The 18,055-nt window shown below is 40.3% G+C and overlaps 1 protein-coding gene across 1 annotated transcript in view; it reads left to right on the forward strand.

The window, feature by feature from the left end:
• The window catches only part of scamp1 (secretory carrier membrane protein 1), a 60,130-nt gene that overhangs the window by 30,398 nt on the left and 11,677 nt on the right, over nucleotides 1-18,055 (forward strand). Inside the window, exons 5-6 of the mRNA XM_062554603.1 lie at nucleotides 1,925-2,053; nucleotides 13,384-13,543. Of these exons, the coding sequence (XP_062410587.1) occupies nucleotides 1,925-2,053; nucleotides 13,384-13,543 (289 nt within the window). The remainder of the gene's footprint in view (nucleotides 1-1,924; nucleotides 2,054-13,383; nucleotides 13,544-18,055) is intronic.

Consider the following 18,055-nt stretch of genomic DNA (forward strand, 5'->3'; position numbering starts at 1 on the left):
AAAGGCTCAAACTCAAAACTATTTTTCAAGTGGGAAGGGTCACATGTTAAAGAAGACATCCGGTGTGAATCAATCTATAGCTTTGCTATGAGAAATGAGAAAAAAGAATGAGAAAATTTGATTCAACCAAGATCTATAGTTAACAGGCAGCTGACACAAACTTAACTCAATTTTTTGCCTTTCACTCTGCTCAGGGGGAGTCATTAAAAAGTGTATTGCAGTGGGTAATCAAGTATTTCTGTATCTGTCTTTCTGACAGCTTAGTTGGCATAGCCTCCAACTGAAAACACTTTTGTTTGACCAGTAAGTTGTGTAGTGGATGTGAGGTATTGTCCAATATATTTAAAAGTTTGTGCAGCATCCTTCTCTCCACCACCAACTCCTGGAGCTCTAAGACTGACCCAAACACAAAGCCTGATTCCTGATGATCTTATTCAGTCTTTTAGTTTCCCTGCCTGTAATGCTAATTCCCCCAACAGATGGCACTTGCAACAACACTCTAAAAAAAACTTATGCAACATTTAAATACACACATTGAACGACCTGAGCTTCCTCAAGGAATAGAGTCTGCTTGGCCCCTTCTTGTATGTGCCTCAGTACTGTGCCTCCAATCCAGTTTATTGTCTATATGAACCCCCACATATTTGTAGTTTTCTACAAATTCCTCACTCAGAATTGAAATGGTATTTAGCTCCACCACCATTTCCCTGGTCTTCCCTTGTCATAAGAATTGACTTTAAAGCACTATTGCTTGTTTATAAATCAATAAATGAATAAATAAATTCTGAATCTGCCTAAAAAATTATTCTACCTTGTGTCTTTTATTTTGTCTTTTAAATTATTCTGTATTTTTATCCTTGTGCATTTTGTTTTCTTTTTTTATTATGATCATTACCTTGCCAACTATTGTTTGAGTATTGCCCTTCTATGCTTTTATTTGCTTATTTATGTAAAGCACATCGAATTACCTCTGTGTATGAAATGCACTATATCAATAAACTTGACTTGTACAATATTTATAACAATACCAGTGGTTTTGGTTCAGATTAGATTTTTGAATGTTAAAAGTTGCAATTAGTGAATAAACTCTTTTGAGAGGTGGATAAACTATTTCCAGCACTACTATTTGGACATGTGATCGCGTCAAAATCACTATAATTAAAACACTAAGACAGCTCTACACAACATAAAACTTTGATGTAAGTATCATCTACACATGAACTTTGCATTGAGAACATTGTTTGTGAACACATCGTTTACTAAAGAGAAAGATTGGCAAGATGGTGGTGAGCAGAAAAAAACATGCGAGTTGACACAATCATGTGTCAAGAAAATGACCACAGAAAAGATTGGGCACTTTCTTCCCTTTTTTGCACTGGCCTTTTCTTTCTCTACCCAAGTAGCCACTAACTGCTGCACCACATTGCAGTAAACCAGAGTAAATGTTCGCTGACCAAATGAACTGTACTAGTTGCGCACATTTTGGGGAGAAAACCTGCTTTGAATTGTCAACACAGCTGTGACAACTTCTCTTGCATAATTGGGACTAAATGTCAAGGCTAGTTCAACACTTTAAAAAATCATACAGTACTTAGCTTAGTTTTTGGTGGCCTTGACTAAGGGAAACAAGATGTCAACTCGGGAGATTGTGATGCTAGAAGTCACCTGGAGTGAAACTGACAACTCGCACCACTCTTCCCTATAGAATGTGTTACTTTACTTTTCTTTTGATGAACTGTTCCCTGTTCTTTGACATTGAGTTACAATTTAATGCATAATACTTAAGTTTTAATATATTTTGCCTAATTTTCTCCTTAAGAATTGTTGTTGCTATTGTTATTGTACTTCTCAGCATCAGTGGGAGTAACCATAATACATACAAATACTTGAGTCAACATTAGTTTGTCTTCCTATCCCACACCAGGAAGGAAAAACAACTGGCCGCCCCTCCCTGAGAAGTTTCCTGTGGGTCCCTGCTTCTATCATGATATTTCTGTGGACATTCCTGTGGAGTTCCAGAAGACTGTCAAGATCATGTACTACTTATGGATGTGTGAGTCTTGAGTCAATCAAAAAAGCAAAATAAGCAGCACGAACATCATATAAGTACTTATTATACGGCTCTTCACAATGCAAGTAGCACGCTCCATTGACTTGAATGGTTCCGCTATCAATGGCAACGGAGTTTGTGCTTGTAATTCAGGTCTTTCATATCACTCCGCAATGGAATTTTGTTGAAAGTGAAAGACGGCTAGTAAGACGTTGCCAGGCAACATCTGAAACTGTTAACATCTATCTGTGTGGCAAACTATTTATTTTATTAGCAGAAGCCATGAAACGGTAGCTAAGTCATTGCGAAAGAGACATTGTGTTAAGTTTCTTTTCTCGTTTTGGCAAGTAGCCGTATAATAAGCGGGATAATGTATAGAATGCAGGTAATTATCGGGAAAATAAGTGCCTTCAGGGCGAAACAAGACCGGTTCACCCTGTTGGTACTTATTATGTAAGGGATAATGTATAGAACGCTGGTCATTTTCGGGAAAATAAGTACCTTCAGGGCGAATCAAGACTGGTTCACCCTGTCGGTACTTATTTTCCAGATAATGACCAGCGTTCTATACATTATCCCTTACATATTAAGTAGCTACATTACCATTCTACATGCATGTCAAAGTGCATGCAAAGTAGTGCATGGTAGGGCTTCGTGATTCTTGATAAACTGAGAATCACGATTTTCGTGAGAACACTTCTCTCTCACAATTTTATTTTAGAGATTCAATATTGTGAAATTCTGGGCCATTTCTGATGTTTGATGTTTTACAATTTGGCCAATAACTGGTACCAGTATTTTAATAAATATTGAAGAAAAGAAAGAAAATGCTTGTAAAACAGGTTTATGAATCTGACAACGAGCATAAAAAAAATTCTGTGCAAGATTATATAATAGGTAGGTAGACCTCTTTAAAGGAGAATTCCGGTGATTTTTCATGTAGGTCTGTTTCTCGAGGTCACCGAATACTGAGTTCTACCTAGATTTAGTAGCTGCAGCCAAGCAGCTACAGTGCTACACTTTGGGCCATGAACTTGAGTTTTTTTGATATAAGAACCATGATGGTGGGACGCTCTATGGCTAAGCAATTTACAAAAACGTTTGTACTGATATAACAGAAATACGGTATGATTTTGGCCCTAAATTGGAGACCTTGCAAAAATTTGTTACAATTTCAAAACCGGATTACTCAGGAGCCGCGTATTGTACAGAGACATGCTTTACATCAGGGTGTCTCAAACTCAAATGAGCTGACATTTGTGTGACGAGTAGGCTGCTCCATGGACTAAAGATTTTGCTGGCACAGTAAACTGAATTGTTTGGCTATCTGATGGATGGAATCAGAATCAGAAAGCTTAATGTATTCCAAAATGGGCCATTCAGTTTGACAGTCCCCAGTCTCATGTAAAAAGATAATAAATATAATAAATAAGTATAATCCTAAATAGCAGAAAGTAAGTACATCAACACACTTCAGCAGTAATCAAACACACACATACAACTCACATTCGCATTCATTTCAGCCTCCACAATCCTGCACCTGGGAGCACCCGACAACACCAATGAGCAGACCACCTACTCCTGACTTTTGCCCTCATTTAAGTAAGGGATAACGGCCGACGAGGTGACCGGTTCGATGGAAATAATGGCTAGGTGGAGATCTAGAACTCCGGCGACGTGCGAAGCAATTGAAAATCTGTATTAGAATTTGAAGAAAATGGTGCATCCTAAGGCTCCAACCTGCAAAACTGATCTGGCAACTGGAATCAGAGAAAGTTGGAGCCAGATTGATGAAGAGTACTGTTTGTCACTCATTAAGTCCATGCCTCAGAGACTGTAAGCTGTTACAAAAGCCAGAGGTGGTGCAACAAAGTACTAGCAGGGTTTCCCACAGTGCTTTCCTGCTAAGGCGGCCGCCTTAACAACACAGGGCTGCCGCCTTAACTAGCGTCTTCAATAAATAAATGAATAAATAAATAGATAGGCTAAATATATTCGCCGCGTTGCTGATATTTGTCATGTTTTCTTCCTGTTGTTCCAAACCGTGGCCGCTAGTCTTCCTTCTCTGTAGAACGCATTGAAAAAAAAACGACAACTTTGAGTGGGCCTATGCGGACAAGCGACGCGCTCATTCAGCATGGGTTACACTTTTGAGCGCTATTTATCTTTTTTCATCACTCGTCTAGGCCTACCCTACTATGAATGCATACAGCCCACTGCATCTCGTAATTTGTTGTGACAAACACTTATTGTGCCGTCTAGCCAACAGCTAACAACAACTTGTGACTGCTATTCATTCACGTGTTGTAAAATACTGTGTCTGAAGTTTACACAGGCTAGTTGAAACTGTACTGTAGCCTCTTGTCTCCCATGCCAGTTTCGTTCATCCTGAACTCGGCGGGACGCACCTTTCGGTTTTGTTGAAATAATTCCTGAATGTTTTTGTTCAGAGCTGAACATGCAACTGTAGCCTATTTGACAGATGACAGATTTGGTTGCTAGTGACACAATATTAGCTTTCAATGTTGTACGATCTCGTTGCTAATTACGTTTAATTAAAAGGCATTACAAACGTCTTGGCCTTGGGCTATAATGAGCAACAAGCACGCACAATAGGCTATACAGCTTCAAAGAGTTGCAGCTTTAGTCTACTAAATCACAATTCATTAACTTACCATACAGTCGCAATGTTACATTTTCACAGTTTCATCTTTGATTGTATATTTCATGGTAAATTCTAAAATATAATATAATGTAATATTTATAATATAATATAAATGATTATAATATTGACTGGCTTTAAACTATATCCTATGGTGCTATGCTGTCTGAGCAGTGCAAATGTTTTGACAGATACAATCTTGCAAAAGGCCCTGTATTGGAGTTGTAAACTTACACTTTTAAGGTATATTGTCTTGTTGGATCAGTCAATGAATTGTGTTAATGATGTTTAATTGGTTGTTGATGCAATTAAATCACACTTTGAATGTGAAATCCAGGTATATTGATGTCATTAGTGTCAAAATTCAACATTTTAAACGTTAATGAAATGCTGACATATACTAATTTTTTACTTCAGGTGACCTTGTCTTAAAGTAAATCAGAAAATAATTTATTTAGACAAGTGTTTGCTAGACTGCTCCTATAGCCAACAATCCCCACTTTACCCTTTGGGAATTGAACTGTTATATGATACTTGGGTGATGTAAATGATGAAAATCTCTTTCTTTGGTTGGTCTTGATGCGGCCTTGACTCCTTAAAGACTCGGTCTGGACTCACACTTGCCTCCTAAAAGACTTGGTCGATGTGACTCGGTCTCGGCTGCAGTTAAACCAACGGTCTCGACTCGTCCCCATTGATACGCCCCCCCCCCCCCATCGAGGGGCAGTGGCGGCGATGCAGTGGGGACGCTACGGCGACGCCCCCTTCCCCATGACAGACACCACCTTAACTAACACATTTTCTGGGGGAAACCCTGACTAGTGGTGCGTTGAAGTGTTCTTTTGTCAATTTGTTTTTCATGATTCCCTCATTTTTTCCTTGGAATTGAGTGATTCCATATTTTTTTCCCCTCTGGTTGGTCTAAAACAAGCAACTGTTACTGATTAATTAATTTTTTTCTTGATTTCCTTTAATGTTTCCTAAAGCCAGGAAGTTGCCATTTGAAATGAACTTAGTTTTGTGTCATGTCTGTGATCTGGCTTTTTTCTAAAAAATTAAACAACTGGATGCCAGGGGTTGTAGAATATACTTTATTGATGCCTTGCTCTAAAGAACTTCAGCCATGAGCAGGTCGGGGATCGAACCAGCACCCATTGGGTTTTGGGGCTGAAGCTCTAACCAGTGGGCTACAGCTCTGCCCCAACAAACTGTTTTAAAATGTGTGTCTCAATGCTGAATCACGAATTCACATAGAAGTTAGCTAATTGTAGAAACAATAGGCCTATAGCTTTTTTTCAGCAGACATCGCAAACATAGCCTACACATTTCTAAAACGGAGAACATCTTTCACTCATCATTTTTAATTAGGCTACTTCTCGCGCCTATGCCTGCTCAGCATAGCTGCTCTCTCTATCTCCCTCCCTCCGAGGTTGCTAGACCCTACAACATGGGTCTTCAACCGGGGGTCCGCGAAAATATTTCATCTGAAGCATTTTTTTCTCTTCCAAAAAATAACATTTGTCAAAGTTAACATAATGTTCAATGAAAATCGCTTCATATTCGTTTTTAAACAACACATTGTAGGCTACCCATCAGGGGTCAAAATGTACTTTTTGAAATGTGAATATCTACCAGCCAGAGACAGATGAACTGGTGAAATCCACCAGCCATTCAATAGGAAATACGTATTTTCTGTCTGAAATCTACCAGCCAACTTCAAAATTTACCAGCATTTGGCTGGTGGCTGGTGTTAATTTTGAGCCCTGCTACCCATGAATCATGCATGTGATAATATGTTCCATTGGGTAACATTGTGTTACCCAATGGAACACTTTCCCCCCCGTGTGTTTTAGTTCAATAGCTTCGTTTTCAGCGGCATCTGACCATTAACAAACTTGTTCTTTTCATTCTGGGAGATAAATTACGTTTCGACTGTTTGATTCGTTTGCTTAATGTCGGGACTGATGGACCCTGAACTTTGCGGGGTAACCTATTTGTTCTGTGTGATGTTTTGCTTTGTTTTTTTTTTTTTTTAAATGAGAGTCTGCGGTCTTTGCACGTCAAGGCGTTCTGCGTGAATTCATTAATCCAACGTTCTCCGCAATGTCATACCATCAAAATGAAACGATAACGATAATCTTGTGTTTGTGTTTCCTTGTGTAAGACAAGTTATATTTACACAAGATGAAGAGGCTCTCTGTCTGTATCAGGTTGAGCAAATTAAACTTTGCCTGAATTTAGCTGAATTTATACCACCAGAGAGGGTTAAAGCGGAGCTTCTCACACTTGAATATTAATTCGCCAATGTGAATAACGGTAAACACAGCAACGTTGTATCCAAGACAGCGGCAATATAAACGAAAATGATAGTAGCAGTGGTATAAACGGGATAATCAACTCCGCGCCGTGCTTTTATAGGAAAAAATGCACAGCAATAATGCCTGCGGCGTCGGGACCTTATTAACACTTCGAACGTGCATTATTTTCCTAGAAACGCACGGTGCGTCGTTGATTATCCCTTACATATCCACCTTAGTTGACCCTTGTGACATTCATTCTATTATAGGGCGTGTTTATGCAACACTTATGTAAAGAATTATCAGAAACGAGTTGTATAAATCAGTTACCCCCCTGTTAATAATAAGTTATGTTTAGAATGTGTGCGTTCGTGTGTGTGCGTGCGCGTACGTGCATGCATGCAGGCACTAATGACTGACGGTTCAATGATTTGAGGTGTGCCAGGTGTGGGGGTCCGTGCTCAGTCTCTCTCACAGCCAAGGGGTCCTTGGACTGAAAAAGGTTGAAGACCCCTGCCCTACAAGATGCTTCTCCCTAAATGAATGAAAATTGTTTTAGAAAGTAGCCGCGGTAGCCTGTAAAATGCGGCATGAAATCCTGGCTACTGTGTAATTGAAACCAGACTAGGTTAGGCTCTTTGTTCCAGATCCGATCATTTTCGGCGGCGCGAACATATTACCTTAATAGAATAGAATAGAATAGAATATTAAATTAATAGAAGTGAATTTGGGGACTGAATTAGAACTAGCCACCCATTCTATCTCCAATTCTAGGGAGTTTTTCCTTGCCCTTGTTACTCATGGGCTCTCTTTGAATGTCTAACACTCTGTAAAGCGCCATGAGACATGTGTAATGTTTTGGCGCTCTATAAGCGAAATTAAATTGAAATTGAAAAATTTAATTCATTTTAGAGCTTAGATTATCTGCCCAAACCCGAACTGCGGGCCGGTGATCTCGAGATCCAACAACACCGGTGTTGGGTCGACATTTTTCATCCTTCCCCTCTCGTCGGGTCAGGCTCCTAATCACAGAACGCATGCCTCTGTTTTAAAATAGCCTATAAATAACATTTCTAAGTAGCATACAAAATGTAAAAACGAAATATAAAAAATGAAATACTATTAAAAAGTTGACAGTCAAGTTTGCTTAAGGTTTGTTCAAGAACTCTTCCAGAGTTTTTACCTCAAACAACACAAATCAACACAAATAAATGAACTCGATAAACGTGATGTACATGTCATAATGAAACAACCACAGACTATCAAAAAAACGGTCTGACACGAATGACACATGGCTTAGTGCAAACTGAATTTATGACCAAATGATTTGATTTGTGCACGAAGCGCCATCTAGCTATCATTATGTGTAAGTAACAGCCTCCCAGTCTAAGGACTCAGCGGTCTTTTGACCGCCTCAGCCGCGCTTTAAGTAGTTCACACCAGCACGGCGCTTCTAGTAGGTCGTCAAAGCGGTCAAATGACCGGGGCGCGGCGCTTCTAGGTATAAGTGGGTCAGAACGGCACGGCGCTTCTAGTGTTAACTCAAGGGTAAAATGAGTGTAATTCCCCAAATGGTGGAATATCCCTTGAAGTTCAAACCACAGAATTAAGACACAGTCGTAAATTAAGCCGGACTTGCATACTCATGTACTGTCACATACTGTGCCTATACTGTCGTTCTGTTCATGTGAATATTGTGTTTTCCGTACACGTCCTGTTAATTTTTGAGGACATGCACTGGTGTGTTGTGGAGACACAATTGTAGTTACATTATGTCAAATCCATTGATGCTTGTTAGAAAGTAATGTTTTCTGTGAAAACAAAAATAGAACTTTTGCGGACGATTACTGCCTATCACAGTAATAGTTATGTGATGTTGCCACCCTAATGTGACGTTGCCACCCTAACAAATGAAGGATTTTGTTTGAAAATTAGAACACTGTACTGTAAAATCATGTAAGAATCACTAATGGATTCACTTGTTTGATATAGCTATTGTGAAAAGTACTTAAAGTGCTTAAAGTACTTCATACTGAAATGGTACAATGGCCTTCAACATTCAAGGCAGGTCATAAATAAAACTTACTTTTTTCCTGGGCCCCTGTATATTATATAGAACAACGTGCAAAGTAGTAACGGTCATATCATGTATTAAGGTTGCTTTTATGCTGAAGGGGTTCCTTTCCTAATATTGTGTTGGAGTTATAAAGTTGCGCTGGATTTTTAGGGCCGTAGCAGCGGCTGCACCGTAGGTGCAAGGCCCTATTGTTTTTGCTCAGATTATTATTATTGTTATTATAGTGGAATCCTCATACCGGAAATGTTGTGCCCTTTTTCACCAACTTGGCATGCTCTAAAACTCTTGAAATTTGGCAGCTACCTAGGAGGCAGACCTCTGGCCTAGGGTGTGACCTCTGGCCCAGGGACTCTATAGCGCCACCTAGCGCGTTGGCTGTTGTGGTTGACACATACATTCACGGAAATGAACCAAATTTGGTGGACATGTGTGTTGTATGAATCTGAACAACTTTTACATTTAAACTATATAGTGAATCTTAGAAGAATTTGAGTTATGATTATGATTATGATTTTTTCACATCACGTATTTTGAAACACTCCTCCTAGACGGTTTATCGAAATCATGTCATATAAGCACTAAAATGATCTTGAGGGGTTGCCCGAGAGGAATTGCGACCAGATTTTTGAATTTTTTAAGTATATTGAAATGGCAAAGGTTTGAATTATGGCGTTTTATTAAGAAACAGGAAGTTGGTGTTATAGGCAGACAAAAAGTTATGAATTGGATGTAATTTGGCAGCTACATGTGGAATTGCTTCTGCTAATGAGCTCTGGCCTAATGTGTGGCTTTGGGACTCTATAGCGCCACCTAGCAGCACGTTATCTGTTGTGGTTGACACAAACATTCACGAAAATGAACCAAATTTGGTGGACTTGTGTGTTATTGCTATGGCTAGTCAGAGACAGAGCTTTGGCCTAGGGTGTGGCGTAGGGACTCTATAGCGCCACCTAGTGCGTTGTCTGTTGTGGTTCACACTTACATTCAAGAAAATGAACCAAATTTGGTGGGCATGTGTTTTGTTATAGCTATTCAGAGACAGAGCTCTGGCCGAGGGTGTGGCTTAGGGACTCTATAGCGCCACCTAGTGTGTTACCTGTTGTGGTTGACATATACATTCACGAAAATCAATCAAATTTGATGAGCTTGTTTGTTATTACTGCTGTTGGTCAGAAACAGAGCTCTCGCCTGGGGTGTGGCTTAGGGACTCTATAGCGCCACCTAGCACATTGTCTGTTGTGGTTGATACATTTACGAAAATTAACCACATTTGGTGGGCATTCTGTGTTATTGCTATCGCTAGTCAGGGATAGAGCTCTGGCCTAGGGTGTGGCTTTGGGACTCTATAGCCCCACCTAGCATGTTGTCTATTATGGTTGACACACTATACATTCGCGACAATTAGGTAGGCTTGTGTGTTATTGCTGCCGCTAGTCAGAGACAGAGCTCTGGCCTTGGGTGTGGCTAAGGGACTCTATAGCGCCACCTAGCCTATTGTCTGTTGTGGTTGACACATGCATTGATGAAAATTAACCAAATTTGGTGAGCATGTGTGTTGCTCATGCACATTCCCACCAACAAGTAGGTGTTGCTTTGTTAGATTCCGAAATGTCACGGGTCCGCACCGCAGGTGCTCGGGCCCGCCTTCGCCGCTTGCGGCTATATTTTTGTTTTGTTTTGTTCATTTTTATTTAATCAGACTAGCAAGATTACTATGTAATAAATATTTACGGTGAAAACTGTGATTAGACAAATATGCATATGAATCAATTTTCAGCAAGTAGTCAGTGATGACTTGCAGGGGGTTTGATACTTTTGCAAGCTCCTGTACTTTATTGACATTAGGGAGTTGTCAATTGTTAACTGTCAATGGCTTTGCTTGGGTGAGAACATAGTGGGTGATGATTTAAGAACAGTGAGAATCTTCCTTTATTATTCATGCGTTTCATCAGGTCCATTGTGACAGGTGTGTAAAATCAAGCATCTAGTTTATGAATGCAGACTGCATGATGGCACACCTGTGGCAAGGGACCCGTTAAAACCCATGAATACACTGACTGTCCACAAAGATTGAGCAAGACAGCTACCACCCACCCCCTAGCTATTTCAGATGGCATATGAATAATAGATCTCTTCAAATGCCTATCAGTCATTGCATGCTGTCCGTATTCTGTGAACAAATGAGAGGAATGGCAATTTCCTCCTTGGGTTGTGCTGTGGGCTAGCCATTTGGAAAAAGTAGAACATCTACACCCCATTTATGCCTTGGTATTCTATTATGAAAGAATCAAGCTATGCTAAGTTGTAATGCCTTCATTCATTATTTTAGAAAAAAAAATATTTGAGTATTTTTTTTAAATAATTATTTGCACAATAAGGATTGTGTATGCTTCACCATGTCAGACATGAGTCTCCAAATCTACAAACTTAATAGGGTCAGGTAATTGTTCAAATATACTGCAATTGGCCTCCCTACAGTTTAATTATACGCCATCTGGCCCCCTAGCCTTGCCATTTTTGCATCTGGTCAGCTGTCTTTATAAATCCTCCTGTGTGAAGGGTGGGTGCTGGGGTTCAACCAGGCCCTTTGAATAGCTCCTCACCGAAAGCAGTATGATCATGGGTGTCGAATTGTCTTGGGTGTCTTGATTGTTGGCCAGTGAATATTTTGAATGCTTGCTTTGTATTCATGTTAGGTATTGGTGACACGGGGATGGTGCTATGGATGCCCAAGTTGATGTAGCCTGTGATGCCTAGTGTCACCATCTTATCCACATTGCCCTGGAAAATGTCCTAGTCTGTGCAAGCGAGAACACCTTGTAGTTGTGTTAAGGCATCTTCCAAACATTGGGTGCTGCAGTACATTTTTAGTTGATTTCAATGCCAGTTTGTACTGCGGGAGGAGGAAAATAACCTTGTGGTCAGACGGACCAAATGGGTGGGTGAGCCTGGGCACTGAAGGCGTTGGGAATATTGCCGTAGCATAAGTCCAAGATGTTCTCCTTTCTTGTGGGAACGTCCACATACTGTTGGCACTCTCGGCTTCTAGCCCTGCTGCTGCCTTGTTAGCGTTAGCACTGTGTGGGATGTAAACACAGCTAATGACCTCTGTTTGGAATTCTCTTGGGAGGTAAAAGGTATGCAAGGTCACAGTCAGCATCTCCATGTCTGGGGTGCATATCCTTTCGTCTTTTTAATAGTGAGACAGCCTCCTTACCCATCCTGCTGTCTGCAAGTGATGAAGCCATAGCCAGACCAGTCCAAAAATAAGTTTGCTTTGACTGATTAAAGCTTGCTGTTACACTACAAAAACTGCTTATCAAATAACATCTAACCAAGTGTTATCAATCTCATATCTAATCTAAGATCCAGTTGGTATTATTTCAGTATAAAAAGACTTACCTAGCTATTATTGTAAAATCATTTGACTTCTAAGAAGAGTTTGACTTCTTTTAAGACATCTCATCCTGAAAACAAGCAAGTTTGAGTAAATTTTTGATAAAAAAAAGTCAGTCTTCTTAACCCTCTAACCGCCAGAGCAACATCACTGATTAAAACAGACGGTAGATCCAAGTAGGATGACAAATCTCATTTGTACTCTCCACCACTAGTGGCAGACATCCAGACCTTTGATATAAGCCCAAATTCGATACACAACGTTTTCAGGAAGTACCTGTATTACTCGCGAGAAACACACGAAAAAGATGCGTTTCCTTTTTATAACACTGAAGTGAATCGTGTGATCGCGTTGCACAAATTGAAGCAGAAATACACCAAATGAACCTGGACTAAATATTTTTCCTGGGGCACAGTAAACTGAATTGTTCATTGACGTTGTGCTGTTGTGCTTTTACAATGTGGAAGTAGGCCTAATTGTCGTGACATTACTGATCATGTGAAGCTGTTGCAGTGGTGCTGAAAACCCAGCCGTGGCGCTGCGCCACTGCTGAATGCATTGTAGGGGAAACACTGGTATTATTCCTTTCAATTATCCTTTCAGATGCTGTCTGCATTTCAGTTTCATATTCTCAATCTTCAATCTTCCTTAGAAAGATTGTGATATTTCATCTGAATAGCCAATCAAATTAAACCCCCTCCCTCCATCTGTGGCATTTTGTTTATGTTTACTTCCTGAGTGGCAGCACTGAACAAACAGAGGGCATGAATATTATAAAAAAGTGCATTAGATTAAAACTACAGACTGCACCATTTACTGATATTTGTTTGACATGGAACATTTAGATCTATTGTTTAATTTCCAACCCTTCCTAATCCTGCTCATGTCCTGCCCCTGCAGTTCACACAGCAACTCTGTTCGCGAACATCTTTGGCTGCTTGGCTTGGTTTTGTGTGGACCCATCACGAGGAGTAGACTTCGGCCTTTCCATGCTGTGGTTTATGCTCTTTACACCCTGCTCCTTTGTCTGTTGGTATAGACCCCTTTATGGAGCTTTCAGGTAAGTGTACAACACACATTCATATTGGTATGATCGCCATTGCCTGATCCCCAAAAGTCAGACCTCAGGTTGCCCTTAATGTAAAGAATGTTAAATGAAGGTTTCAATTCAATTCAGACACACAAGCCCAAAAAGTGAGAAATTGAGTTAAAAGGAAGGAAGGAAAAAATGTAGCCTTTTTAAAAAAATCTGTGACTTGCTCTTAGAGTTTTACATCATCTTAACTCATTGGCTGCCAGCGATTTTCAGTGCAGAGCGCTCCATACTGCCAGACGTTTTACAGCATTTTGACTGTTTTTCCAAGATCCACCGAACGGTGAGCTTTATGACTATGTAAACACCGAAGGTACCAAATGAAAGAGTAGACTCTCTTCTTTCACCAGGAAAAAACGGCTTGTTTCTATCGTTTTCCGTTCTTTAGTAATCGTCAGTAGAACATGGGTTAGTTTTGCTAAAAACACCTGTTTTTGACCAAAACATGGAGAAAACGATCTTTTTGTGAAAATCAACTTTTTAACGTTAGCGTTTCAGTAGTATGTCAACCACGATTGCACTGTTATCTCGTCAGTCTCGTCAAGGTTGCTAGGGACTCTGATGGTCGCTAAAGACTCTGAACAGGATGCTAGATTTAGCAAGCTAGCACTAGCAAGGTTGTTGTTAGTCTATATCGCAATATCCAATGTAAATGGATCATACCGTTCACGTATTTTCCATCCTTGATGTAAGAAGTAAGCATATTTATTCCCTGCATTGCGTGCAAACTAGATCCACTGTGGTCGATCTTCAGTGTGTTTGCTAGTTGTCTCTGCATGACTTGTGCACTCTAGGCAGATACTAATGATCCAAATGGCACTGTTGCCATCTAGAGGTTCGGATCGCTAGTGCAGTCTGTTTACAAGCCTGAAACTCTGCCAGATCGTTCCCAAGCCCACCCAGGAGCCCTCCCCATTGAAAACGGCAATTGACGTCCATAGACGTCAATGGCAGTCAACGTATGTGTCTAAATTGACGTTTAAAGACGTCAAAGGCAGTGAATGAGTTAAGGGTCGTTCACACCAATAACGATAGCTATAATGATAACAGCAAAAAAATATCAGTCTAGCTAACATGAATGGCAAAGTCCACACATATGTGACCCTGTAAAGCGGAACCAGTCGTTTCGGTAAAATTTAGTAAATTAAGTTATTGTGCTCACGTGAACGGCCATAAACTAAGCTTTCCAACGATATGTATATCGAGGGTATTACACAAACTATCGCTAAGATAACCGCATCCAAAGTTGACATGCTTCTCCTGTCATGATATGCCAGAAGAGGAGAAATCACCTGTTTAAGCAGCGCGTGCACAACGGGAATGACAGCAAATGTGTTGAATCTTCGCCGGGTTTAACAGTCAAAACGTAGGTTTTTCAGTGAAATGCGTTCACGATATGAAACTGTAGACTGTATACAGCCGAATTATGCGAAAACGTGAAATTCAACATTTTAACCCGGAAGTTTGTTATTGTTGATTTTCGCAAAATAACGATGTGCGCAAAACGACTGATTTCGCTGTGAATGGTCACATATACTATAACAACTATATGACATGAAGAACGATATTATTGGGGATCACTTTCAGAGTGATTTTGAGAACAATAAAAAAAACTGATAGCCAATCAGAACCCATCAAATTGTATCGTTAAGTTCTAGTTAGCATTATGGTTATCATTCCTGGTGTTAACGGGCCTTTACTCACACACTTGGATGTCTCACTTTTTTCAGTTGGTTTGGGGGAGATTGAAATATGTAAAATAGTATAGGCTAAAGAAATCAATTTGAATGCTTAATGCACAGCAAAAACTGTTAATCTAATAAAATTGCCTTAAAGTAAGTAAAAGATAAGTCAAACTATCATTAAATTAAGTCAAAATGATCTTAAAAGAGAGGGAGGTAAGTCTCTTTATGCTAAAAACAATATAAGATTAAAGGAGTCCTAGAATTCAAAACCACATTCACCTTGTTCCTGTTGAATTTAGGCTGCGAGCAGTGTCCAAAGGACAACATCAAAGACTTTACCGCGTCCCCCGCCTGCTTTCGTATGCAAATTGGGAAATAGAAACAGCCGTGTTGAAATGCTCCAATCTGAACAGAGCTAAGATAACACGTAATAGGCGCCCATCCCCCTTTAGATACACCCCCTCTCATTTGCATACCTTCGATTAATAATTCTTGTTAAACTGCTCTTACGATGCTAGTATCTAGATATGTGGTCTATGGCAGAGACGTTGTAATGCTAGCGTTATTACAGCTAACTTTGGAGAGTTACTATACTAAGAAATGTACTGATAAAACTTACCAATCTAACACATTCATTCTGTTGGGGAATCTGCTGCACTTCATCTTCGTCAGAACCTTCTTCTGACTCGGTTTATACATGTACGGCTGTATTCCTTATTTAAATCCATTGTTGATAGCTTTATCAAAGACTTTGGCTTCATTTACCAGCAGTAAACGTAGTTTCACTTTGCTCTAGCTTCCGACCGGTGGATTGAGCCAATCAACTTTCAGGACATATCGGCCAATAGACCAATCAGCGCGCATCTCATTTGAATATTCATGAACTTGCTGAGTGGGCGGGAAAAACAAACTGTTTCATTGCAAGGCTTATTTATGACCTTGTATTAGGCGATCTAGCAGTGCTCCTGGGGCGTTTTCAGCCCCACAAATTTACATATGACATTATTTAGGCTCAAAGATCAATTTGTAATGGTCAAAAAATGCGTTCTATGACTCCTTTAATAACAGTGCAAAACCAAATTATCTAACCAAATCTAACCTAGTGTTTTATATCAAGATAAAACAAATCTAGTTGCTAGTGTAAGGTATTGTGTACAAGCGCTTGGTCAGTCAATGACCTTGGTAAATAATCAATGGAAACATCTTTATTTACATTCACAGCTCTCAAAATTAGATTACTTAAATATGCAGACGATATGCCCTTGGTTGCCCTATTACAGAGAAGAGATACTGACAGAGAGCATTTATATTACAACCACGGGGTAACCCTACAAAAGAGCGTGTTAACCAAAATGAGAGAGAGGGGATACAGCCAATAATGATCAAGGAACAGATAATGGAAATGGTAAATGACTTGCAATATCTTGGCACATATATGATGACAAACCGTAAATGGTACGGACGCTGTAGCCTGCTGTGCCACAGCGCCCCGATTATATCTTTAATAGGTGCTGTCAACGGCTTTATTTGCTATGAAAGCTTAACAACTTTGGAGTGAACCAAAACATCCTGGAAACTGTATAAAGTTTAGTGGAAAGTGTCCTATCTTTTGATACCATACACATTCAATTCAATTCAATTCAATTCAATTTTATTTATATAGCGCCAAAACATTACACATGTCTCATGGCGCTTTACAGAGTGTTAAACCTTCGAAGAGAGCCCATGAGCAACAGGGGCAAGGAAAAACTCCCTAGAATTGGAGATACATATAGGAAGAAACCTCAGACAGATCCACAACTCAAGGGCCCAACCCATCTGCCTAGGGTCAGTTTCAGTAGAATAAAGTCATTTGTAGTATCAGAAGATTCAAACAGTCCAGTATAGGGAATAAATAGTCCATCAGTAATCCATTAGTAATTTTGGAGGGTAATGGGTCGCTGGGATGCGTGGGCCGGGGATCCTGGCAGGGAACCACAGCAGGTAATGGTAGGGCAGTCATAGGGATGATGATGGCAATGGCACTCAGGGGGATGGGACTTCAGGTGTGATGAGGGCCAGGCACAAAGATGGTTGATGACTGGTAATGGTTCACCTCACAGGTGAGGTATAGGGGAAAGGGAAGAGAAATAAAGTGTGTTAGTATTAATATAAGTCATGATGGTTGGTATTAATAAGTATATCAATGGGGATATAAATTATTATACTATAGAGGGAAAAGGCAGAGGGGGAGAGGGAGTTGAATGACAGGACAGAGAGAGAGGGAGGAGGGAGAGTTGAGAGAGACAGAGGGAGAGGGGAGAGAGTTGTACGGCATGACACATGAGAAGTCCATGACAGTGCTATGCTATAGCAGCATAACTAAGGCATGGTGGAGGGTAGTCAGCACCAGCAAAGGTGTGGTCAGTAGCCACCATGGGAGGCATGACTGGAGCACCAGTCACACAGGCCCACAGCAGAGGTGGTCCGTTCCAATGAGACCCTGAAGTGGTTGCAGTTCCACACTGCACCATACCTAACTATAGGAAGCACTAAAGAGATATGTTTTAAGTCAAATCAAATAGCTTATAAAATTCAAGTAAAAGCATAATTTAGCCAAGCAACACAGTTATTATAACGAACTATGTGGCTGGCCTACAACTTAGCCTACAGATGGTACGGGTTGAGAATGCTCCTTTCATTCCCGCACATCGGGACTCCCGAAGCATCGGGAAAACTGCAACCGCAAGGGGGCAACATAGACCGCCCGAGTTTTCGAATGTTTACAGCCTACCTCACAGCTCTCTCACTCGAC

The sequence above is a fragment of the Sardina pilchardus genome, chromosome 14 (assembly GCF_963854185.1).
Source record: "Sardina pilchardus chromosome 14, fSarPil1.1, whole genome shotgun sequence".
Taxonomy (NCBI): Eukaryota; Metazoa; Chordata; class Actinopteri; order Clupeiformes; family Clupeidae; genus Sardina; species Sardina pilchardus.